This window comes from Nelumbo nucifera, chromosome 5, assembly GCF_055504915.1.
Source record: "Nelumbo nucifera cultivar China Antique chromosome 5, China Antique-T2T, whole genome shotgun sequence".
Taxonomy (NCBI): Eukaryota; Viridiplantae; Streptophyta; class Magnoliopsida; order Proteales; family Nelumbonaceae; genus Nelumbo; species Nelumbo nucifera.
The window spans coordinates 77,498,424-77,524,839 of NC_142653.1; the positions used below are offsets into that span (position 1 = coordinate 77,498,424).

Consider the following 26,416-nt stretch of genomic DNA (forward strand, 5'->3'; position numbering starts at 1 on the left):
GGGGTGTAGGTATACGAAATCTGATGGATTATGCCATGTTGTTCCAAATATTCCTAAAATGGTGTATAAAAATATTCACGACCATTATTAGAACGAAGAATTTTAATGTGTACACCAAATTGGTTGCGAATTTCAGCATAAAATTTTTGGAAAATGGTAAACAATTCACTCCTTTCTTTCATTAAATAAAGCCACGTCATCCTTGAATAATCATCAACAAAAATACCAAAGTATCTATAACCATTATATGACATTACTTTACTAGGACCCCAAACATCTAAATGAACTAAAGAGAAAGGACTCGACATACGTTTATCAACCCTAGGAGTAAAGGGAACACGATGATGTCTTCCCAACTGGCATGACTCACAATCCAAAACAGAAAGATGAATCAACAAAGGAACAAGAGACTTCAAAACATTAAGTAACGGATGACCAAATCGATAGTGCCACTAGAGAGGAGAAAGAGGTGTCTGGAGAGTTGTTGACGTACTTCCACCACCATCAAAGTAATACAATCCACCAGCTTCATGCCCTCCACCAATCTTCATCCCCATCTTGAGATCCTAAAAAACACTAGAAGAAGGATAAAAAGTGTTAGAGCAATTAAGAGACTTGATCAACTTACTAACAGACATAAGGTTAAAAGGAAATTTGGGGACATACAAAACTGAGGAGAAAGATAAAGGGTCCACGTTAACATTACCAACACCACAAATGGAGGATGTGGAACCATTAATAAGGGTAACAGATTGTGATGTTGGGCAACGAGAAAGGGAAGAAAACACACTTGAAGTTCTGGTCATGTGATCAGAGGCTCCAGAGTCAATAATCCAAGGATTGGGTTTGGATGCTAGACAAGCCATACCTGAGTGTGCAAGAGTGGTTGCATTCTGTTGATATATGGCTTGAACAAACCTCTCATACTCATCACGAAGAACACTCATTATCTCCTTCCCAGGAACATCTGTGGATGTAGGGGGCATTTGATCAACTAAATTGCTCTCTTGGCCATGGCATGATTGGCCCAAGTTGAAGGTGGACCATGCAAATCATAGCAATAATTGATGGTATGTCCATCCATACCACAGTGTGTACATCTTCTCGGACCAGAACTGCGCCTTCTGCCACAAACTCCCCCTGAATCTCGACCTCCAGTACGACCAGCACCACGATTATACATGGGTCCACCACCACCACTACGGTCATATACCAGTCCACTACTACCACTACGACCATATTAGCTCCCCAAGGTCCACCTCTAACACTACAAAGGCTGATCTATCAAAAACACTAAAATTCTCAATAGATCCAATAGAAATCCTCTTAATTCGAGCTAACACCACTTCTAAGGAAGGGAGAGTTGATCCTCTTAGCATATGTGCCCGCACTGGTTCATATTCAGACTTCACCCCGACCAAAATTCTGGTCACATCTAGTTGTTCTCTCTGTTGTTGTTGAATTTTAACATCAAAGGTGAGGAGGTGATACACATTCAGCTCATTACGAAGATTTCTCATGCTAGCATAGTATTCCTCAAGACTCTGATTACCCTGTTGCAAATTAAAGTATTCTTGATACAGCTGATATACTCTAGTTGTGTTGTCTTGTCCCAAATACAACTTCTTAGCATGGTCCCGCACTTCCTTGGTAGTATCGAAAAACATGAAATTCATACTAACCTTGAGTTCCATATTGTTCCATAACCATGGAATATTCTGTGCATCTTCTTGTTCCCAGTCACCATACTCATGAGATTCAGTAGAGGGTTTTTCCTCCCTTATGTGTTTCACTTTCTTCTTTGCTTTAGGAAAGACTTCTACAGATTTTGCCCAAGGTACATAATTTTCTCCATTCAACTTGATAAAGGTCATCTGAACATTCAGGTAGTCAGTAGGAACCATCACACTAGTTTCACCGTCACTGTTGTCTCCCATGGCTGAAAAAAAGTTTTCTTTTCTTATTACACCTCTCACCACATTGCACACTAAACCACACTGTTCTCAGCACCTGTTATTGCTGAATTCTTCACTCTCTACACAACCCACGACTACTTGAAAACTCACCACACTACTCGAAGATCACTCCCCCTTCAAACTACACTGAAATCTGCATAAACCCTTACACACTAAAACCTGAATTTTCACCACACGATCTGGACCAAATCCACCATTTGATTCACAATAAAAACTGCATAAAAAATCACTTACCTAATCACCAGAAAATCAAACTGTACTCGACACTCCACTGCATCACTCGATTAGCCCTCTTCTCTACATCGATTAGGGGGGCCTTCCTACAAACCACAGCAAACACCCATGAACTGCATGACTGGAGGCATAGAAACAAGCCTCCAAGGGAAGAGGGTGGTCACTCCTTTTCAGCCCCTTTCCTTATCTCCAACTGATGGCGAAGAAAAAAGAAGAAAACCCTAGACTGGATGCGTGAAGATCATAATTCTGGGCAGATTCGATTTTCTCAACCTACCGCTGATACCATATTTGTTGGAAAGTAGAAGATGATTGATTCTCCATAATTTTAGGTCCATCAGTTTAGGAAACTTAATTTCCTAGAATAATGGGATATTAATTGGAGAATCCCACTGATATAGAAATTAGTTTTTTAGGAAAAGTTAGTTTACTATTTTATCACCCTGTAAATTAGCTCTGTAATTCTACATAAAGTTGTGTATATACTCCTTCCAAGATAATACAATCAATTCATTTTTTCTCTCAAATTTTCACATGGTATCAGAGCTGGTCACGACTTAATCCACACATAGTATCTCTTTGGTCATCTCTGCTGCTGGTTCAAGAACTCTCTAACAGTATTTGGGAGGTTCTTGAGTGTCCTTGATTCTTCTTCGAGATCGGCTACAGATCTGAACTCTACATTTTTGCTTCTTCTGGACTGCGGCGCCATCGGATTCATCCTTTTTTCTTGGATCTCTTTGTAGAGACATCAGATCAGTCTGAAATCTTAGATCTGGTGTTGCCCAGAGCTGATTTACTGAATCCCTTTGGTTTGGTTTGGATCAGTTTTGATTTTGAGTGGTTTCGATCCACTCTTCAGTTTGGTGGAGCATTACAGTTACCTTTTTTTTTTTTTTACATTGGCTGAAAGATTCTTTAGGCCTTCATCGGCAACCCTTACTAAGTTTTTCAGACCTTCAGTGTCTGTTTTTTTCTCTTTCTTGAAGCCCGCCCAATATGTCAGAAACCACTGTATCAAATACCACTGCACAATCGGAAGAAGTTTCCTCACATCAAGCATCTGGCGACCTGCAAAACATTCAAGCAGCATATAGGTTGAACGGGAAAATTTATTTGAAGTGGTCTCAGTTTGTTCAAACATATTTAAAGGGAAGAGGAAAGCTTAGCCATCTCTTAGGGACGGGACCGAAGGAAGGAGATCCAAGATTTGATGCATGGGACAAAGCTGACTCCATGATCATGTCATGGTTGTGGAATTCAATGAACCCTGAAATCAACGACACGTGTATGTTTTTATCCACGGCTAAAGAGATCTGGGATGTCGTCCAACAAACATATTCAAAAGCACGTGATGCAGCACAAGTGTATGAAATCAAAGTCAAGACTGGAGCAACTAAACAAGGCAGCAAGACAGTTACCGAGTATGCAAATTTACTGCAGAACCTGTGGCAAGAACTCGATCATTATCGGTGCATTGAGACTAAATGTGCAGCGGATGCAGCAATCCTAAAGAGTTTTATCGAAAAAGATCGTGTTTATGACTTTCTTGCAGGACTCAACACAGAATTTGATCAAGTTAGGGTCCAGATTCTCGGCAAAGAAGAGGAACCATCTCTAAATGAGACTATTTCTCTAATTCGTGCTGAAGAAAGCCATAGGGGGGTTATGCTTGAACCCCAAGTACTAGAAGGTTCAGCCATGACTACAAGGATGGAACAACCGAAAATACTGGAAGGAATGAAGACAGATTTGTCCTCTGCACGGGACAACAAGGAGACTCTTTGGTGTACCTATTGCAAGAAACCAAGGCACACCAAAGAGAAGTGTTGGAAGATGAATGGTAAACCATCGAATAGGGAATGGGGCTACAGAGGAGGACAACAGAAGAGTCGAAGTCAAGCTAACTTCACCACAAATCAGCCGAGCCAAGAAAAGCCTCCAAACAAGACTGAGTTCAATAAGGAGGAGATCGAAAAGTTAAGGGGGCTTCTGGGATCGTTGGAGAAACCTAGTGGTACAGGCTCTCTTGCAATCTCAGGTAAGTTTTCTATTCCTCACGAACTAAATGTCTCAGATGAACCTATTAGGGATTTATGGGTTATTGACTCAGGAGCCACAGATCACATGACTCACTCCTCACTACATTTTAGCACTTATACCCCCTGCCCAAGCAATCGAAAAATAGCCATTGCAGACGGTTCCCTTACTACCGTAGCTGGCCTAGGGGATATCCATATTAATCCATCACTTATACTAAAAAGTGTCCTTCATGTTCCAAAATTGTCCACTAACCTGATATCCATCCAAAAACTCACCCATGACATGAACTGTAATGTGCTTTTCTATCCTTCTTACTGTATATTTCAGGACCAGGATTCGGGGAAGAGGATTGGACTTGCTAAGGAGAAGAATGGACTCTACTATCTTGAAGAATCATGCAAATCAAATATTGTCCAGGATAAGTTATCTCTGTCATTCCTTTCATCATCCAACAAAGACACCATTTGGCTTCATCACTTTAGACTAGGACATCCATCTTTTGGAATTCTGAAAACTATGTTTCCCTCCTTGTTTAAAGGATTGAGTGTTGAATATTTTCATTGTGATGTGTGTGAATTTGCAAAACACAAGCGTGTGCCCTTTCCAATCAGTAACAAGAGAAATTCAGTCCCATTCTTTTTGATTCATAGTGATATATGGGGACCCTCCACAGTTCCAAATGTGTCTGGCTCACGATGGTTCGTCTCTTTTATTGATGATTGCACTAGGGTCTCTTGGATCTTTCTTCTTAAATCTAAATCAGATGTAAGTAGCGTACTCCCAAATTTCCATAACATGATCCAAAATCAGTTTGGGGTCAGAATCAAAAGATTTAGATCGGATAATGCACGGGATTATTTCAACCAAACTTTATCACCATATTTTCAAAAAGAAGGGATTATCCATGAATCCTCCTGCATTAATACTCCACAACAAAATGGAGTAGCAGAAAGGAAGAATGGTCATCTACTAGCTGCAACCCGAGCCTTACTTTTCCACCAGCATGTTCCAAAAACCTATTGAGGGGAAGTTGTGCTTACAGCCGCATACATTATAAATCAATTACCTTCAAGGGTGTTGGGATTTAAAACACCAATGGAAACACTTTCTCAATTTTATCCCGATCTACGTACAACAAATAATCTCACTCCAAGAATCTTTGGGTGCACTGTTTTTATCCATGTTCATACCAATAATAGAGGGAAGTTAGATCCAAGAGCCGTCAAGTGTATTTTTGTGGGTTATTTGTCCACCCAAAAGGGTTATAAGTGTTACCACCCACCTACTAAAAAATTCTTTGTCTCTATTGATGTCACTTTTGAAGAAAAACCACCATATTTCACTCAACCTTATCTTCAGGGGGAGTCCTTGTCATTCATTGAAGATAAGGACAGAGATTTGTACCCGCTTGGTCTACCTACAGTTTCTCAACACCCAAACTCAGCATCTATACCAGTTCAATCCGTATCTGCACCTATCGAACCACCTCAAACCAAACCAACTTCTTCACCCATTCATACCAGACCCATGACAGAGAATGATGAACTTTGTGACTCTATGAGATTGCAGGTATATTCAAGAAGAAGAAACCAGGATCCTAATCTTGTGCAAGTTCAAGATTCAACTCCTAATCCTGAGAATGAGGTAAATACAGTTCCAGAAATTTCTTCTGAATTAGCATCTGACCAAGATCTTCCTATTGCCCTTAGGAAAGGCACAAGAGAATGCACTAAACATCCCTTATATACCTTAGCAAATTTTGTGTCATTTAAAAAATTATCACCATCACATAGGAGTTTCCTAGTTAGTCTAAACACCATTCATATTCCTAATACTTTATCTGAGGCATTATCTAATGAGAAATGGAAAGATGCTATGAGAGAAAAGATGCAGGCTCTAGATAAGAATCAAACATGGGAAATTGTTGACCTACCACCAGGAAAGAAACCCATGGGCTGCAAGTGGGTTTTCACAGTAAAGTACAAGTCAGACGGCTCTCTAGAAAGATACAAGGCAAGACTCGTGGCAAAAGGATATACACAAACCTATGGTGTTGACTATCAGGAGACATTCGCTCCAGTGGCTAAGATGAATACAGTAAGAATTTTGTTGTCACTAGCAGCTAACTTCGACTGGTACTTGGAGCAATTTGATGTAAAGAATGCTTTTCTTCACGGTAATTTAGAGGAGGAGATATACATGGATATTCCTCTGGGCTTCAAAGGAAATCTAAAAGGAAATAAAGTTTGCAGGTTGAAGAAAGCACTATATGGTCTCAAGCAATCACCTAGGGCGTGGTTTGGAAGATTTACTAAAGTTATGCTTGCCATCGGATTCAAACAAAGTCAGGGAGATCATACACTCTTTATAAAGCATTCGGATGCAGGGGAAGTCACAGCTCTTCTAGTATATGTCGATGACATAATTGTGACAGGAAATGATGAAAAGGAGAAGGAAGCCTTGAGAAGATGCCTAGTCAGAGAATTCGAAATAAAAGAACTTGGGAGATTGAAGTATTTTCTAGGGATTGAAGTAGCTCATTCCAGAGAAGGCATCTTTATCTCACAACAGAAATATGTAACAGATCTTTTAAGAGAGACAGGAAAGTTAGCATGCAAACCATCCTCCACACCGATTGAGCCAAATCACAAATTGGGAGAAGCAAATGAAGATCCAACCGTGAATAGGGAAATGTACCAAAGATTAGTAGGAAAACTTATATATCTTGCCCACACAAGGTCAGACATAGCATATGCCATGAGTGTGGCTAGCCAGTTTATGCACAACCCGAAAGAGGTTCACCTACAGGCGGTCTATAGGATACTACATTACCTAAAGGCTAATCCTGGCAAAGGAATCTTGTTTAAAAGAAACACTGGATTAACCCTAGAGGCATACACCGATGCAGAATATGCAGGCTCTCCCATGGATAGGTGGTCCACTACAGGTTATTGTACATTCCTTGGAAGAAATCCTGTGACATGGAGTAAGAAGCAGAATGTGGTAGCTAGATCAAGTGCGGAGGCAGAATTCAGGGCAATGGCTCAGGGAGTATGTGAATTACTATGGCTCAAGATAATCTTGGAAGACCTAAAGATCAGATGGGAAGGTCCAATGAGATTATTCTGTGACAACAAGTCAGCTATTAACATTGCTCACAATCCCGTCCAACATGACAGGACAAAGCACATTGAGATAGATAGGCATTTCATAAAGGAAAAGCTGGATAGCGGATTAATTTGCACTCCATACGTCTCAACGAATGGTCAACTGGCAGATGTGCTGACAAAAGGGCTTTGCAGTGTGGCATTCCAAGGACTTATCTCCAAACTGGGAATGAAAGATGCATATTCACCAGCTTGAGGGGGAGTGTTGGAAAGTAGAAGATTGACTCTCTGATTGATTCTCCATAATTTTAGGTCCATCAGTTTAGGAAACTTAATTTCCTAGAATCATGGGATATTAATTGGAGAATCCCACTGATATAGAAATTAGTTTTTTAAAAAAAAGTTAGTTTACTATTTTATCACCCTGTAAATTAGCTCTGTAATTCTATATAAAGTTGTCTATATACTCCTTCCAAGATAATACAATCAATTCATTTTTTCTCTCAAATTTTCACAATATTATATTCCAATCTGTCTTTGAATTCTGTTAGAATAATGACTGTAGAAGTAAGAGAAAGATGAGAAGAAGAAGGATAAGAGAAGAAAATAGAGGAGAGAATCTAGTTCAAAGAAGAGAGAATTCTCTCTCTCTAGTCGGCCAGATCAATTTATATGTTTCTATTAAATAATAAAATAACTCCTTTGCCCCTACTTAAGTGAGGGACACAACTACTAATAGAACATTACACATCAGCAACTTAAACATTAACATAAACATAAAGACTAAAATACCCCTACACAGTCGACATTAACAAATTTTTTTTTTTGATAAATGAAGAATTTATTAATGGAATAAACCACTGTTACAGAATACACTTGGAGAGGTACGAGCTGCAACCTCTCCAACCCACCAAAAAATAAAAAGGATTACAATTGAGCCCAATACAGATTTTCCCTATTTGCCCCTTGCTTGGCTAAACAATCAGCCATAGCATTGGTAGATCTCCCTACCCATTGTATTCTAACATCCAAATTCCTCATCAAGCACTTGAATCATTTAAGTTCATTTTTGAAGCACCAAAGTGTAGTCTCTGGTTTTTGTAGCCACCCACAACCACCTGATAATCACCTTCTATTAGTAGCTTCTCCATTCCTAGCTGTACAGAAAACTGTACCCCTTGTAGTGCAGCTACTAATTCTTCCCTCGTGGAGCCCCCCTCACCTAAAGGACCTGAAACAGAAAAGTTACAGAACCATTTACATTCCTTATAACCCCTCCCATCCCAGAAAGACCTGGATTGCCCAGACTACTACCACCAAAGTTTAACTTCATGAATCCTTCAGGTGGGGGTACCCAGCTCATGTGCATCTTTGTCTTCAAAGAGCTGCTTGCCATTTCTAACCAATGCCTCCACAGATCACTAAAAGAGAACTGCCAAAATAAATGCAGCGATTTTAGCCACACTATAGCCCTGTATAGGATACACTCCAGATCTTGTTGGCTTCACACCTTCTCTTGGAATATTCTGGCATTCCATTCTTCCCACACTGTCCAAAGCAAAGCTTCTCTTGCAACCCTCCACATTATTCTTCCTCTTCGATGGCGCCAAACAAAGGTAGAAGGGTCAAAAAGCCTGCTTACATCTGCTGGCCTATTCCACCTGCATTCAAAAATCCAGAAGAGCAAATCCCACAAATCTGCTGTAACAGTACAGGAAATTGGTAAATTGTTGCAGTCCTCACCAAAGGATTTGCAAAAAGTACACCAATTGGGTGAGAGGCAGAGAGAGGGCCTTCTCCTTTGTAGATTATCCAAGGTATTTACTTTCCCATGAAACACTTCCCAACAGAAAGCCAAGACCTTAGTGGGGGCAAGCTTACACTAAACCTCCTTAAAGGGAAAGAAATAGAATATAGTGGACGACACAGGGCCTTGAAGAGAGAAGCACAAGAAAAATTACCTGAGCTATTTGAATATTCATCCCATAAAAGAAGATGAATAGGCTAATAACCCTTTTCTTTTGGACCCAAATACTCCTCCAATATTCCAAAGTCCAAACAAATAAGCGAAGTAAAACGTCAATAGTATATTGAATCCAAACAAATGAGTAACGAACAACATACTATAGATTCTATGCATCAAAAAGTATAAATAAAATGTAATATTACAACTACAGCATATGATAAGGTACTTAAATTGTCCTTTCCACCTAGGCATTACTAAAGTGCCAGACTAGGCTTAGCCTTGAAAACCATGATATACACAAAAGGAAAAGAAAGAGTCTTCTTGTCAACATACCATGGTCTGTAATGGTATTGCTTCTAGAGAACTCATGTTTTTGGCTCCGTTTTGGATCTGACCGTACAATACTCAATTTCTTTCCTAGCAATTGTTTTTTGTTCTTTGATACAGCCGCCACAAGATGTGTTTCATCAGAGAAATCAATGTACGCCAGTCCCTTTACAAATTCAAACAATCAGAATATCTGTTAGAAAGATTAAATATGGAGAATCTTGTACAAAGTCAACATCATTGTATAGTTCATTCAACCACTGACAATCAAATGTCTCTGTCAGGCATTTTGTCGAAGGTCATTTTGCAACTTGAAAGTCAAAAGCCATATTTCTACAATGTGATAAATAGCATATAGAACAGATAGCATTGACTCTGGGCTGCATGCAGTTCCAGACCAGAAATCCAAAAAAAAAGAACAAGAAAACTGATTCAAATAAATGATTCCATAAGCATAAAAATTGGTCATATTCAATGAGTCATATCATTCCCGCTAACAAAAGACCTAGTACAGTTAAAAGGATCTAGAGGCATATAGAAAAAACCATATAGAATGCAGGTCAAAGCATTAGAAAAGAACTTCAAAGAATTGGATCAAAGATGATGCCTCAACATATTGGAAATTATATATAGGTTCCTCTAGGGGAAGCCAGCATCAATAAGAAAAGGGAAAGGAACAACAAAATAGAATAGTGGAAATTGATTTTATCGAATCTTCAGAAACAAATGAAAAAGGACAAAAAGGCAAACAAAACAAATTTCCAAACAACAAATAAATAGGCAAAGACAATCTGCAGCTCAGAATTAATGAAAAATGAAGACATTATTGAGAATTTTTTTATCAGCAGACATTATTGAGAAATTGAGAATGCACAATGACCGATCTCTACATGGAACTTGTACAGCTCTAATATTAAAGGCTCCTTTATGATCTCCACCAATGGTGTCTTTATGTGATATCATGTTCTCAAACATGTATACAAACATTAATAATTAGACAGTCACATTCTTTAAATTGCAATTCTTCCAACCAGTGACAAAAATTAAATAAACAAATGCAGACTGTTCACATTCTCAAAAATTGAGAGCTTCTAATGAGTAGCTTTGGACCATACATAAAGTTGCTTTGGCATGTTGAAGAAATTTACAGTGCCTTGGCCAGCAAGCTATCAAGGTTGGTTGGTTCATAGCAAAGAAAATCAGTATGTAGCTTCAAATCATAGTTGTCAAGGTGACGCCTAGGTGAGTAAGAACTTTTTCATGTTCGCCTCGCCCAATGAATTAACTCATTAAGTGCATTACCTAGGAAACAAGGCAGGCACCTAGTTGTAAGGTGGACGCTTATAACTTGTTCAAATTACTTGGAATTTTTTGTTTATTTGTCCTTGCCATTTATTGGTTAGTTCTACTAGTTACAATAGAAACTGTTATACATAATCATTTTTCATTTTTCATTTTTCACTTATGAGAATGCTAAAAAGTAACAACAGGACAGTTGATCATTCAGTTGGCTAGTAGGGTTTTTCACAGCACAACAAAGAGGCAAGACTGCAAGAGCTTAGAGCTGGTTCGTTTCACTCTCAGTCTCTCACACAGTCACACATACAGCTTGTTGAAGGCATTTTTTTAATCCAAATAATATTAATAATTTAATAACCCAATTACCCAAATAAGTGGGTTAGCTAGTCTGCTAGCCAAATCATCAAAACTATAAAAGAGTATCCCGTATGGGAGTTCCCTCTCTTTAAGTGGGAGGGACAGGTGTCCTTCACCTAGGAGGAGGAGGAAGTTACATAATTACCCCACTCCCTATTTAAGCTCCTTAAGGGGAAGCTAGAGGCTCTGACTCTCTTTGGAGAAAACTATCTCAAGAGATTCTTAAGAAAAGCTAAGATAAAGAGAGAAGAAAATATTAGTGCTCAAGGGAAGACAGGGAAGGAAAATAAGTCTCACTAATACAGGTAGGAAAAGAAAAGTTCTCTTCATGAATACTTCCTATATATGTGAAGAAAAGAGTGAGAAGGAAATCTTCTTTGTATCAAAAAGAAAAGAGAGAAATGTATTGTTGAATAGTTTTTCAATTATATTTTCCTTTTTTTTCTTCTCATTCTTGTACACTTAATGTAAAAGAAACGCAAATGAAAAGTTATTTAAGTACTGTATTGTTCTTTTCTTTTGTTCTATGCATTCATTTCTCCAAGTCAGAATCAAGAGGTGTTCTCTACTTTCTTGTGAAGATGTAATTAAGGAGAACGATTCATATGATTACCTGAATGGGCCTTACCCAAAATAATAAAAACTCAATCACTTGATTGAGTGAATTATGTTGCATGAGAATTTATTAAAATTTTCACACCAACACAACTGCAAGTGCAAGAACCAAACAAGTGTGATTTCTCTCTTGTCTTCTTCTCTGTTTCTTTTCTTTATGTTGATTTAGAACAAGAGCTACACCCCATTTTCTTCCTATTCTTTTTTTGAATCTTTTCTCAAGCTTTCTGAATCGATTTCTTGGACAAAAACAGGGGCTCCATCCCCTTCTTTTGTATTAACCTACACTCCTTCAGTTCTTTTAAGTTCTAGCTCCAAACTCGAATATTATGTTTTGCATACATGACTACAAGAACCACAAGCATAAAAGTTAGTTTAGAGGTGTTGTGAGGATTATTTAATTGTTATTTTATAGTTGCTGCTAGTGGGTTGCCCGCTTAAGATGCTGTCAGATATTTTCTTTTTTTTCTTATTAGTTTGTTTCTAGGGAGTGCCGCCAGGGGCATACTTGTAATTTCCATTCTTTTTATATTAAGTTAATATAAATAATGAACTGGCGGCAGCCAGAAGAAGGTTTTTCTTTTTCTCTCAATCGTATCTTCCTCTTCTTCTCTTTCTCTCTCTCATCTCTCTCTCTCCATGAATGATTACATGGTATCAGAGCAAGGTTCTAGGCTATAAAAGAATTTCGGTCTCTCCTATTTGAACCTGCTTCGTCCTCTTTTCCTCCTTTGATTTCTTGGACGTGGAAGACAGAGAAACCCTAGCAGACTACTTGCGGCCCTTCCTTTGGATTCTTCCTTGGTCGTAACATCAAGGAAACCCTAGTCGAAGAAGGGCGATGCAGAAAGAGACTCCCCTTCTTTTCTGTTCGATGCTGTGAAGTCAGTTTCTGGTTGGCACCTTCGTACAGGTGCTGGGCAGGGTATGTGTTCTTGTTTTTTTGTTTTTGGCCAATGGTGTGAAGGCCTTATTACTTGATTCTATACATTCGTTTGGATGCTGGATTGTTAGACTGTATGGGCTGTAGTCGGACTGATAGTATACTACTCTAATGTCTGCCTTGGTTGGTGTTGGACTGATTACTGGGCTGGTTTAATGACTGAACCATCACAAAGTTGATTTCAGCAGTTTTTTGTTTTCTTTTCCACATCCCAGAAATAAATTTCTTGAGGGTTGGTATTCTGTTTGTGGCTGTTGTGTAGTTGTGTGGGATTTGGACTGATTTCAGCAGTAATCTATGGCAAACTATGATTCAACCTCATCAGAGGTTACACCGACCCGCAGTACAGCTGGTATGGGAGGTGAAAACATGATGTTTCCCATGCCCATTAATCCTTTAAATGGTCTAAACTACCTGGAGTGGGCTAAAAGTGTAAAACTTTATGTAACGGCAAGGGGAAAAGCTGGTTACATAAATGGAAGGGTAAAAGAACCCAAGAGTGAGACAGCTGAACATGATAGGTGGGACCAAGAAAACAGTATGGTGATGTCTTGGCTCCTTGCAGCCATGGAACCTGATGTGAAGAAGAACTTTATGTGGGCAGACACCGCTAGTGAGATCTAGGAATAGGCCAAAACTACCTATTCTGAGCAAAGGCATTATGCCAAGGTTTACCAGTTGCAAGCTGAATCCTCAACCTGTAAACAGGGAAATCGTAGTTTGTCTTCCTATTATTCAGCCCTTACTTCCATATGGAAAGAATCGGATCATTATCAGGCTATAGAGTGGAAACATGATGACGATGCTAAGGCCTACAGGAAGTTGGTTTCTCAGTAGCGTTTGTTTGCCTTCTTGTTGGGACTGAACCCTGTCTATGAACCCTTGAGACTTCAGATCTTAGGAAGCAAAGAGTTGTCGTCGGTTCATGAGGTATACTCCCTTGTTCAATCGGAAGAAAGTAGGCGGAGTGTGATGGTTACAACCGAGGGGGAGCAACAAGTTGCTTTGGCTGCAATGAGTAATAACATGGGGAAGAAAAGTGACACCAAGAAGGTTGATGATAAAGACAAGTTGTTTTGTACCCACTGTCGGCGCTCACGACATACTCGTGACACATGTTGGGACATTCACGAGAAACCCAAGTGGGCAGTGAAGAACCAAGAACAGGGTAAAGGGCAAGGTCAGAAGAAGATGAACAGAGCACATAATGCAGCACTATGGCAACCCAAGATACTCAGGTTGTCGGCACTACCCGAGACCACCTTAATAATTCTGACCCCAAAGAAGATATAATGAATTCCTTCAGAGACCACTTGGAGTCATATGGTAGGGCTTTGCGATAGATGGATAACTCAGTCACTGGTACTCCTACTTCATTTGCATCTACATCAGGTAATACGGCTTCTGCATTCCATGTCACTCCCACTGGTTCCCCTTGGATCATTGACTCAGGGGCCTCAAACCACATGACCAATAAGCCAAACTTGTTTCAGACTTATAGCCTTTTGTCAAGAAGGGATAAAGTGAGGCTTGCAGATGGCTCATTCTCCTCCATTGCAGGCCAAGGATCAATATCTCTTCCCCATGGCCTTAACCTGAATTGTGTATTGCATGTCCCTCAACTTCCTATAAATTTGCTTTCAATTAGTAGTATCAAAAGCTCTTTAAACTGTAGTGTAACCTTTTTTCCTAGTGGATGGTCTTTACATTCTCGACAATAAAGCTGGTCTCTCAGTGTCATACTCAGAGTCACATAGTCAGTCAAATAAGAGTCAATTTTTTTTGTGGCATAGTCGGTTAAGTCATGTTTCTTTTGAAATAGTAAAGTCTTTGTTTCCGGTTTTATTTAAGTCATGTTCAGTGTCAGAGTTCCAGTGTCAAACGTGTCAGTTGAGGAAACAATGTAGAACAACTTTTCACTCAAATAATAAAAGATCAAGTGTTCCTTTTCATGTTGTGTATTCTGATGTATGGGGGCCTACTACTGTAATCTCTGAGGGCGGATATAAGTACTTTATCACATTGATCGATGACTACTCTCGCTATACATGGGTATTCCCTATGCATAGTAGAGACGAAGTTCCAAAGATTGTGAAAGACTTCCAGAGGATGGTATTTACGCAATTCCATGTTGAAATACAGATCTTCCAATCCGACAATGCAAAATAGTACTTCCATGGTGAGCTTAATGAGTTCTTTGCCTCCCACGGATCTATTCATAGAAGCTCATGCGCTAGAACAACACAACAAAATGGTGTTGCAGAAAGAAAAAATAGACACCTCCTTGAGGTAGCCCATGGGATGATGTTACACATGAATGTTCCAAAAAGGTTTTGGATGGATGCTATACTTGCAGCTGCTTATGTCATCAATCGCATGCCCTCCAAAGTGCTGAACTATGTGGCCCCTCATCAGTTGTTGTTCCCTCAATCCCCTTTATTTTCCATTCCCATGAGAGTTTTTGGTTGTCGTATCTTTGTCCATGATTTGTCTCCGTCTCGAGGTAAGTTAGACCCTCGGTCCATTCCTTGTATCCTTCTGGGGTATCCCTCCTCTCAAAAAGGGTCGGTGCTTTGATCCCGTTAGTCATAAGTTTTTTGTGTCTATGGATGTGTCCTTTGAGTCCAAGCCATTCTTCCCTGCTTCTCCTCAGAGGGAGAGTAGTAGCGTGGAAGAGGAGAAGCAGGTTCAGGTCCGCCAAGTCTCTCTTCCTTCTATTTCGGACCTTGCTCCCTTTCGTGTCTTCTAACGTACACGTCGTAGAGATCAGCAATGTGATAGAGATGTGGAGCAACCAAACATTGACCAACTGACATCGTTAAACTCCTAGGAGGTAAGTCCAATCCCTATTGCACCTATTAATACCCCTACTCCTATTGTGGATGACCTTGACATTCCTATTGCTCAAAAAAAGGGAGTCAGGTCATGCACTACCAAACACCCCATTACCCAGTTTGTCTCCTATGATCACATTTCCCCCTCATACCGAGCCTTTCTATCCGTAGTTGATTGCATCCCTGTTCCCAGAAATGTTGCAGAAGCCTTAAAATGCCCCGAATAGACAGATGCCATGAAGGAGGAGATTAATGCTCTTCATAAAAATCAAACTTGGGAACTGGTGGATCTTCCAAAGGGGAAAGACCCTGTGGGGTGTAAGTGGGTGTTTACAGTTAAATACAAGGCAGACGGAACGGTTGAAAGGTACAAAGCAAGATTAGCAGCCAAAGGGTACACTTAAGTGTACGGGGTTGACTATGATAAGACTTTTGCTCTAGTAGCTAAGATGAACTCAATTAGGGTTCTCCTGTCATTAGCTGCTAACTTTGACTGGGAATTGCATCAACTGGACATAAAGAATGCTTTTTTGAATGGTGACTTAGAGGAGGAAGTATACATGGTTCAACCCCCTGGATTCAGTGCCAAGGGAAGTGAAAATAAGGTGTGCAAGCTGAGAAAGTCTCTTTATGGTTTAAAACAATCTCCCAAAGCTTGGTTCAGTAAATTTCACATGGCTGTTCAGTAGGTGGGCATCAAACAATGTCAGACTGATCATACACTCTTTGTGAAGAGATGTCAGGAACAAGTTGTTGTATTGATAGTGTATGTGGATGATATCATCATTACAGGAAATTGGAGTTCAGAAATACAAAAATTGAAACAATTCCTTGCATCTAAATTTGAAGTGAAAGATTTAGGACCCCTGAAGTATTTCCTTGGAATTGAAATCGCCCGCTCAGAAAAGGGTATCTTCATTTCTCAAAGAAAATACACCATTGATCTATTACAGGACACAGGCAAATTAGGTGCAAGGCCAACAGATACTCCCATGGATGTTGACCACAAGTTGGGTGACTGTGATGGTGAACCTCTGAAAGATGTGAAACAGTTCCAAAGGTTAGTGGGAAAGCTGATTTATTTGTCCATGACCCGTCCAGACATTCATGCACTCTCCTAAGAAACCACACATGGAGGCAGCAGAGAGAGTTCTTAGATACTTGAAAAAGTATCCCGGAACAAGTCTACTATTCAGTAAAGGTGTGGATGACAGGTGTTGTGGATGACAGAAACTCCACAGAAACTCCCATGCACTCTCCTAAAGGTGGAAGTCTTTAAGATGCTGATTGGGCAGGTGTTGTGGATGACAGAAACTCCACGAGTGGGTATTGCACATTTGTGGGAGGAAACCTAGTGACCTGGAAAAGCAAGAAAAAAAGTGGTAGCAAGGCCAAGTGTTGAAGCAGAATATAGAGCTATGGCACATGGGGTTGCTGAAGTCCTTTGGCTAAAAAATCTTCTAGGGGAGCTTGGAGTTGTTGTTCATAATCCTATGTCTCTTTACTGTGACAACAAGTCAGCCATAAACATCGCCAGCAACCCTGTCCTACATGAGAGGACCAAGCACATTGAGGTGGACAAACACTTCATAAGGGAAAAATTGGAAAAAAGAGAAATTTGCATCCCTTATGTCAACTCCAAGGAACAACTCGCTGATGTCCTCACAAAAGGGCTTCCATACGTGTGGCACAATGAGTTATGTGACAAGCTAGGCATGATAGACATATTCAGCCCAACTTGAGGAAGAGTGTTGCGAGGATTATTTAATTGTTATTTTATAGTTGTTGTTAATGGGTTGTCCGCTTAAGATGTTGTCAGTTAGTTATTTTCTTTCTTTCTTATTAGTTTGTTTCTAGGGAGTGCCATCAGGGGCATACTTGTAATTTCCATTCTTTTTATATTAAGTTAATATAAATAATGAACTGGCGGCAGCCAGAAGAAGGTTTTTCTTTTTCTCTCAATCGTATCTTCCTTTTCTTCTCTTTCTCTCTCTCGTCTCTCTCCATGAATGATTACAAGAGGTTTGTAGGTTAATATTTAAAACAAAAAAGAAAAAAAAAAAAAAACTTGCTCAAGAGGGATAGAGGTCTCTAGGCTTCCTATTTTTATATTCCATTGCCCTAGGTGAGGCCTAGGCACCTGCCTGAGCACCTCATGGTTGCCCATGAACCATGAAGAAGAATCATATGTGAAGCCACTAAAACTAACAACTAAATGTGGGTAGCAAGTTGGATATTGATACTGAAGTTATGTACATAACACATAAATAGCTAGAACAAGATATAAAACATCCACTAACCAGATCTTTGCCCACCACTTCAAGTGCATGCAACATTCAAATAAAGAGTATTAAACCATTTCTTCACCCCACTTTTTCTCCCCTAAATATTCGCTACATATAAAATGTTGCAAGTCTTTGTTATTACTTCTTCCCTCTTTTCTCTCCCCAAAAAAAACCAAGAATCCTGGGCATACTGAAACCAAAAAGTACACTTAAATTTAAAATTTGGATCAACAAACATGAAGTATACATATGGCATGTGGTGCAGCTCTTGACAATCAAAAATGAAACCATAAATTGGGCATTAGAATCTTATGGCAATGGTTTTTGGCTATGGCTAATCAACATGTATCACCCCCCCCCCCCACACACACACACCTGATTTTCTATTGAACTTGTTCCTCAATCTAGAACACACAGTGATTCAGATTGGTGATCTAGGTCCCGTAATGGATGAAACACATACACACACAGAAAAGAGAGAGAGAGAGAGAGAGAGAGAGAGAGAGTTGATCCATAGAACTTGTCAATCTGGATCACACAGTGATCTGGATTCACAATCTAGGTGTCACACAAAGAAGAGAGAAAGGGGGGGAGAGGGAGGGAGAGAGAGAGAGAGACCCTTGATTTTCCATTGAACTTGTTTCTCAATATACGAATAGCAGTAACTCCACCAACATCACTGAAAAACTCACGTAGGTGTTCCTCCTTGGCCTGTGCAAGGTGTTAAAGTTAGTATCATACAGTTTAATGTCAGTACCAAATAACCATGTTTTGCAGTGAGAGAAAGCAACTTGCCTCAAAACTGATGTTTGAAACAAACACAGTGCACTGATCTCTGTACTTCGTGTTCTTTGATGTAGAACCATTGATCCTTTGTTCATCTGTGGATTTGGGTTTGTTGGTCTTGTCATCAATAAATTTCACATCTTCTGCTGACTTCCTTGTTGTATCTTCTGCCAATACTCCCTTTGAGTGATATGCTGCATATTTCTGCAGCTTTGGTTGAGATTGTTCATCTGTTAATCTTGTACCTGATTTTCTTTTTTGGGAAACAACTTTTGCAGGAATCTCTTTCACAGTTGTAATAGAAACACTTTTGGATTCCTGTTGTGCTCTAAATAATCGAAGCTCTTCAAGGCGTGGAGTCACCTGAGGAAGAAAAGGATAGAAGTTATGAACTGACTGAATTTAAACGAAAAAGAAATCACCACCCTTTTCAGTTCAGATTCTCCAGCATGAATATCTGGAAGCAATATCAAGGAAATAAACTACAGATTCAATGTAGCATTATTACTTCATTAACAAAATTACATCATTTCCCATGGCATAAACAACTATATTTCTCATGTTGCAACAATTTCCAGTTTATAAAGAAAAATATCAGTGTTACACCACAACAATTCCTAAACCATCCAAATTATCTTAGTTACATTACATTTAGCATGACCCAAATATCGAAGTATTTGGCTTAAACCTTAAGATTGAAACCTGATGTCAGGATTCAGGATATTCCATATCTACATTCCTTACCAATTTCCTATCGTTAGTCCCTTAACTAGGTAATGTTAAACAGTTCAGTTCCACTAATTAGGTATTCCAAATCCCAAAACAGGAATACAAGCATATTTACATGTCTTGCACATGTTTCAATTATTAACTTTTCAATGGACTTAACATAATGGCACAAATTTTATGGAGTAACAAAAATATTTACATTAATATAACTGTATAAATAAAATAATATGGGCCTGAATTAGGGCCAAGTAGGTACCTTAAAGTACAAGCATTATAGCCTTCCCAATAAGGGAAAGAAGCAATTTTTAACAACAAAGATAACTACATTTATAGGCACTCATAATTCCCTCAAATGATTTCATTTCTGATCCTGTCCATCCTAATTTTCCCATTCATCCATTTCGACATTCGCATTTCTGCCACACCCATATTTTTTGGACATGTTTCTTGTCTGCCCAATTTCCCCACTCATCCAATAGGATTCGCATTTCTGTCCTTCCTAATTTTCCTTTGCATCCAGCTCTAATTCTTCAGGCAATATCCTATTCAATCTCTCCTTTGTTGGGAATTATGAAACAAGGTAATGGAAGAGGTCGCATTCAGTTATTTCTTGATCCACAATCTTAGGTGCACCCTAATTTCTACTCCTATTTTTAACTTGGTCATTAAAAATAATTAATGCCGACTGCACAATTTCTGTTAATGGTCACTAACAGTCACCTGATAGTTTAAAAGAGATGGTAAAAGATGAAGACTTCTAGATAAGTTTAAAAGAGATGGCAAAAGCTGAAGAGTTTTAGATAATAATACTTAATTTACATTGTATATATTCTAATTTCGTCCTATTTATTTTAAAACCTCCAGTTTCTAAGATATTTGTCAATAAACTTGATTTAGCATTTAGTCCTTTGTTGGTTTCATCAATTAATACTATATCATCAGAAAACAAGCACCATAGGACCTCCTCCTGAATAATTCATCCACGAGTAGTGCAAATAAATGATGACTTCGTGCTGAGCCATAGTGAAGACCTATGGTTTTAATAATTGTACTTGACTGTGTAGCATAATATTATGGTTTTAATAATTGTACTTGACTGTTCGAAGAGCTAAGATAGAATGGGAGATTGACCTTGAAGATCAGGGAAGCAAAACTACCGTTGGTGTTGCTAGTTGGTACCAAGTCTTTGAAATGGTTTGGAAGTTTTCTAGAAGTGGGCTCTTCCAGTAGGGAGAAAGATCTGAAAAGAATGTTGGTGGAAGAACAAAGAAAATATATTGTGGAAACAAGAAGAAACACAGCAGGACGTTTCATAACTTTACAAGAGTTTTATGATCTGGGAAGGATGCAGATGGTCTGTTTTCCCGAAGGTAGGAATGGTCAAGGCTGGAAGTAAATTTACGACATAGTACAGGAGATTCTGAAATTATGGGTTGAGGATTCACCACAGCCAAGGTTCTGTGAAATGAAGTTGGGAGATGTTCTCAGTGACTAGATTCAGGATCAGACTCAGGACGGCTTTTTTGGTTGTGAATCCTAATGGTAACTGAAAAATAACAGTGAATGTTGGGAAGTAGTTAATTGACATATTAAGGAATATAAAAGGTATGGTCATTTTAACTCCCTTCGAGAAAAGAAAAGCTTTACTTGATCTGGTGGAGGATAAAATTGAAGTTGCAGCTCTGAGCTTCCAGACTGAGTTTGAGGCAATATCAAATTGGTGTCCCGGCTCTAAAACAAGACATTTTGATTTAGAGGATGGTGTAGTAGTGAGAGTGATTGGTTTTCCGTTTCACCTTTAGAAGCAGGAGTTATTTGAGTCGATTGCATTAGCTTGTAATGGGTGTTTAGATCATTAGATGGACCTTCAGTTTGAATTTACACTTTGCCGCAGTGCAGCTTAACACTGTAAAACCAGATGACATTCCAAAGAAAATCAATTTGTTGGCCAGTGATACTTCGTACAGCATCTGGTTAGCAACCTCAATTGAAGCCACTCTGGAAGGATGCTTGCAGGGTGGAAGACAAAAGAGTGGAAATATTGGTGCTATGTGGCAAAAATCATGTGCACATCGTGAATGATGGAACCCTATTCCCAAAAGTGGTTAAACAAAAGCTAAAGCTATCGAAAGCAGTGGACAAGGAAGAAGAAATGCTAATCTCTTTGCATGAAGAAGGATTGGCATGTAACAGATTTCCTGTCGCCGCTTCGACCAATAGGGGAAACACCATTAATGACTCCTCTGTCAAAATTGAACTTAAAAGGCCAAGAGGGAAAGGCCGAGTGGGTGTTTGAAAATGTAACGAGTAAATCGAGTAAATTGATCCCCTATTCCCATAGTGCTGGGTAGAATCAACTTAGGCTCGAGGTTTAATGGGGGTGGGCCCAGAGCTTGGACCCATATTGATAAAAAAAATTATGGACCGGTAACATATGGGCTGAAGGTTTTAGAGATTGTTTCAAATATTTCACTTAAAAATCATGTGAGCAGAATAAGCCATGTTACTTCAATAGATCCAATGTATGGTCTATCTCTGTCTCACTGTGAGGGGCACAACGGAAAGAAAGAGGAGAAGCATCATTTCAAGAAAGGTAAGACAACCCTGCGTTTCAGGAATTAAAGTGGCCACAAAATTTCTGGCCCTAAGAGGAACTTCAAAAGCAACAATTTGAAAAATAGGAAAGGTGATGGGAATGGCTGGTGACAATGTTTAACCAAGAAAATAGTGTGATCAGTTTGAATCCTGGACAGGAAAGTCTTCCTTCGAAAGACGGACCTCTTCAAGAGACACTCTGGATCTGCTACCCACACTGTTCCAACATCCCTACCAACGGAACACCACTTCCGTGTATTAAGAACATCTTCGCATGAATGGAAAGGAGATATTCCCAATATGCAGCTGTAATATCCCGTGGGTAAGGATGAGGGAACAGCTTGTGGGTAGCAGATTCGAGCCCTTCGAGAGGCCAAAGCAATGGAGAGTTAGTCTTTCTCTGCTGATCTGGAGGTTGTGGGTGTTAACTGTGGGAAAGAAAAAAGCCAGAAATTTTTTACAGCATCAGAAGGGATGGAGCAAGAGCACACTCTGGTTGTTTGCGGCAGAGAAGTAGGGTCTGTTCTTCCCTTGTCTATGGTTGAGAAAGAGACAGTGCCAGAAAATTGAGTTGTTAGGGGTGAAGTTTGTTCACGGGACCTTGATGCAGTCTCTCTTTTGGATGTTTCTTTGGCCACAGTACAAAGTTCTGACACCTCTGAGGGGGTTGTCGTAAGTACTCAAGCAGGTAATAGTTTTGAGAAAAAATAGGTAGTTCTCTTAGAAGTCATAGTGGGGGAATTAGGAAGAGACTGGGCATCTAATTCACATAACCAAAGTCTTTTCCAGGATGAAATATGGGCTCATAAGTGCAGCCCCAAGCAAAAAATTGATGAGTGTATAGAAGGAAAAAATTGATAGACAAAAATTGCTTGCTCAGAGACACTATTGTTGAGAATAGGGGTGATCATGAAAAACCAAACCGAACCGGTGAGACTGAACCAAAAATTCCAGTTAACCAAACTAACTGGTATGTATATATATATAATATACTACTTATTATTTATAATATAATATTTTATATTTATTAATATAATATTATGAAAATCAAAAAACTGAAAAACCGACAAACCAGATGGTTAATCGAACCGTTCAACCGGTTAACCAATTGGCTTTGGTTCGGTTTCGGTTACCAATTTTCCAAAAACCGGTGCTACTGGTTCAGTTTAGAAAAGGTTCATGGTTCGGTTAACTGAATCGTGAGAACCCCTAGTTGAGAATCTATCGAGCTATTTTCTAGTTCGTGGTGATAAGGGAGATAAGTCAGAAGTTTTTACTGAAGAGGTTTTGACAAAAGAAGGTGTGCAGTTGGGGGAAGAGGATGTTTCAGAAGTTGTTGAAGCTTAAGAGAAAGGAGTAGAGTTGGATACAGTTCAAAAATTTGAGCAAAAAGTGGATGTGGAAAAGGTGGTGGAAACTAGAAGAGAGTTTCGGGATTCAAAACCCACAATACCCATTGAATGATGAAAGGCCTCAGATAGGTGACAGTTTTGAGTCTTTTGCTTAGGGAGATGTTCTGTTGGTTGGGCATTTTTGTGGTGTTTAATGAGGGTTGTTGCATGCCTTACAAGCAAGGCGTTTTTCTGAGGAATAAAAGTTAAAAGATTTTTCTTTTGCTCAGGCTTGAGAGTTGGTGCTCTCATGGGTGCTTTCCCATTCTTAGTGGGTGATATCTTATCACCACTATTATACCTTTTTCTTTTCTTAATAAAATTACCTCTTTATTTATTACCAAAAAATATTATGCATGACTAAGAAATCCAGTACTCCATTTATTTCATTTCACATTCTCGGTGGGTTGTCATGCCAAACCACTCGGTTGCAACTGTCTAGTTATTTCATTTCGGTGTACCCTGTTCTTGACTGTTTATTATACATTTTTCTACCATCCATTCATCTGAATAGACTACCATACGCATCTAAATTTCCAAAATTAATTACATCATTAAATAATATCCATCCCAAGAAAGCAATGCTAAAAGATACCGAAGAGAAAACCATAAAACTAATATGGCAGAAATTCTAAATGAGGCAGAAACTCTAAAGTTTCTTTTTTATATATCTTCAACAGAAAAACTCTAAATAAGGCTTGGACTAGAACATTACCTTCCTTACAGCAAGGTCAAAATCTTCCAAAGAGCCAAACTCCCTCTCAAAGCGCAACCAAGAATGACATATGTCCTGAATAAATTTTTATATTAGGAAAGGAAGATATCATCTAAGCCATAATACAGTACATATCACTTCAAGAACAAAACCATGAAAAGATGAAGTTTGTTAAAATGTATACAGCTATACAAATGGATCACTAGGCATATGGTATAACTTCAGTATCATCTCCTGACTCTTTGTTCTTAGCGTTCTTCTATGGCAGATAACAAAATTCAATTCTGACACTTGAAGGAGCATTAATTGGTTAGGGCATTTGAAACAATTCATTCAAATGGAAAGCAAACTGTAAGTTTGAATGCCCCAGTTATCTTCAGTCAAACCTTTTACTCTTTTTCTTTCTTTTTCTTTGATTTCTATCATGAAAGAATAATTCATTACCAAAGATTGCAAAACCACTTTTACAATATGCAAAAAGAAGAACAGGGTAGAATGTATTATTTTTTGATAGGATAACATAGTATGGTTCTCTGCAAACAAACACAAAAAAAAAAAAATGTCAAACCTTTTACTCTTTTTCTTTGATTTCTATCATGAAAGTATAATTCATTACCAAAGATTGCAAAACCACTTTTACAACAAGCAAAAAGAACAGGGTAGAATGTTTTATTTGTTGATAGGATAACAGAGTATTATGTTTCTCTGCAAACAAACAAAACATACATACATACATACATACATATATATATATATATATGTATAAGAGCTTGACACATCAATAAATAAGATAATACATAATACATATATTATGATTAGGAGACTAAAATTTGATGGAGATTTTAAGTGAACATGACTGGATGTTCAATTCAAATAGACCATAGCATTAGATATATTTCATTATAGAGAATGTATGGTTACAGAGATGAATATCTCATTCAAAAGGATCTCAAGGTCAGCAAATATCATTTTTCACACTATGTACCAAGCAGTTATGAACTTGGATTTTTTTAAGTTTGTTAAGAATTTATGTATTGAGTAGGCGCATGGGACTTTGGGCAATTTAGACGTTAACATGTTTAAAAAAGGTATGCTTGTCTTGGTCTATCTTTGGGACCCAACTCCTCCTTTGTCTCCTTGTGGGATCCAGTTGTGAAAGAGATATCAAATCAAGCTATCCTCCTGGAATGCTAGATAGCTGTCAAAGAGAGGGAAGCTAACTCTAATTAAAAACATCCTCTATAGTCTTCCAAGCCATTTACTCTCTTTATTTAATATCCCTTCAAAAGTAGCATGTAGTTCGAAAATAATTCAAAGAGGCATCCTCTAGAAAGGATGGAAAGATGACAAGGAAATCCAGCTCATTGGCTGGGCCAAGACATGCTCCCGAAAACAGAATGGTGGCCTCGGTCTTTACCAGATCATGAAAAATGAAGACAGCTCTTTTAAGCTGTAGACAAGATGGGCTGAATGGCCCATAGACTGTTTTCTTATTTCTTTTCTTTATGTTCTTTGCTGTAATGGGCCTCAACGTGGGCCTTACTTATGTTATGTCTATTTTGAATTATTCGCCTAGTTAAGGGCCTCTCTGTAATTACTGAAATTAAGTTAATGAAAAGGAATTAGGGTGTAAAAGAGGATAAGAATTCGAAAATCTCTCTCTGAACCCTTATTGCCGCCACCTTCTTCTTCCTCTTCTCGCTTCTTGATTCTCTGTTTCTGCTGTTCTCTATCACTTTTCTGCACCATTTTTAACAGTCTGTTTATTTCAGAAGGTTGTTTTTCTTCTTGCTATCAGAGCGGGCTCTCCTTTTCTCTCTTTTCCCCTCTTTCTTCCCATACAGTGTGTATGGAGAACTGAATCGAATGAATAGTTAAAGAAAATATTTCCAGCCCAATTGCTAGTAGTTTTTGGAGAGAATGAGGCTATCCTTGTCGTCACTTTGACAGTATCAAGTGTGTTGCCTGAAACCCTAATTAACTGGAGAAATCTTCTTGCGGGCCCCACAGGGAATTTGACCTTGGTGCTCAGTGATTGAAAGACTTCTTGTACTTCATCTTGAAGATTGATTCAAGTTGCTCAATGTTCTGTGAAGTCTACAAGGTGCAGATAGGTTTTTTCTGTTTCTCCCGGGTTCCGGGTGTGACGCAATTAACAAGTACGACTGCATAGAGGTTGATTCACAACACATTTTTTTCTTGTCTTCATTGATT

General features: G+C 38.9%; 1 protein-coding gene across 5 annotated transcripts in view; it reads right to left on the bottom strand.

Moving 5' to 3' along the window:
• LOC104593909 (uncharacterized) overlaps nucleotides 1-26,416 on the bottom strand; it is an 89,904-nt gene that overhangs the window by 21,891 nt on the left and 41,597 nt on the right. For 4 of the 5 annotated variants that reach the window (XM_010254001.3, XM_088887793.1, XM_088887792.1 and 1 more), the window contains 4 exons: nucleotides 24,203-24,277; nucleotides 18,782-19,135; nucleotides 18,605-18,697; nucleotides 9,660-9,819 (listed from right to left, as the gene is read on the bottom strand). In XM_010254001.3, coding sequence (XP_010252303.1) covers nucleotides 9,660-9,819; nucleotides 18,605-18,697; nucleotides 18,782-19,135; nucleotides 24,203-24,277 — 682 coding nt within the window. The remainder of the gene's footprint in view (nucleotides 1-9,659; nucleotides 9,820-18,604; nucleotides 18,698-18,781; nucleotides 19,136-24,202; nucleotides 24,278-26,416) is intronic. The other variant, XM_088887794.1, reaches the window with a different exon arrangement.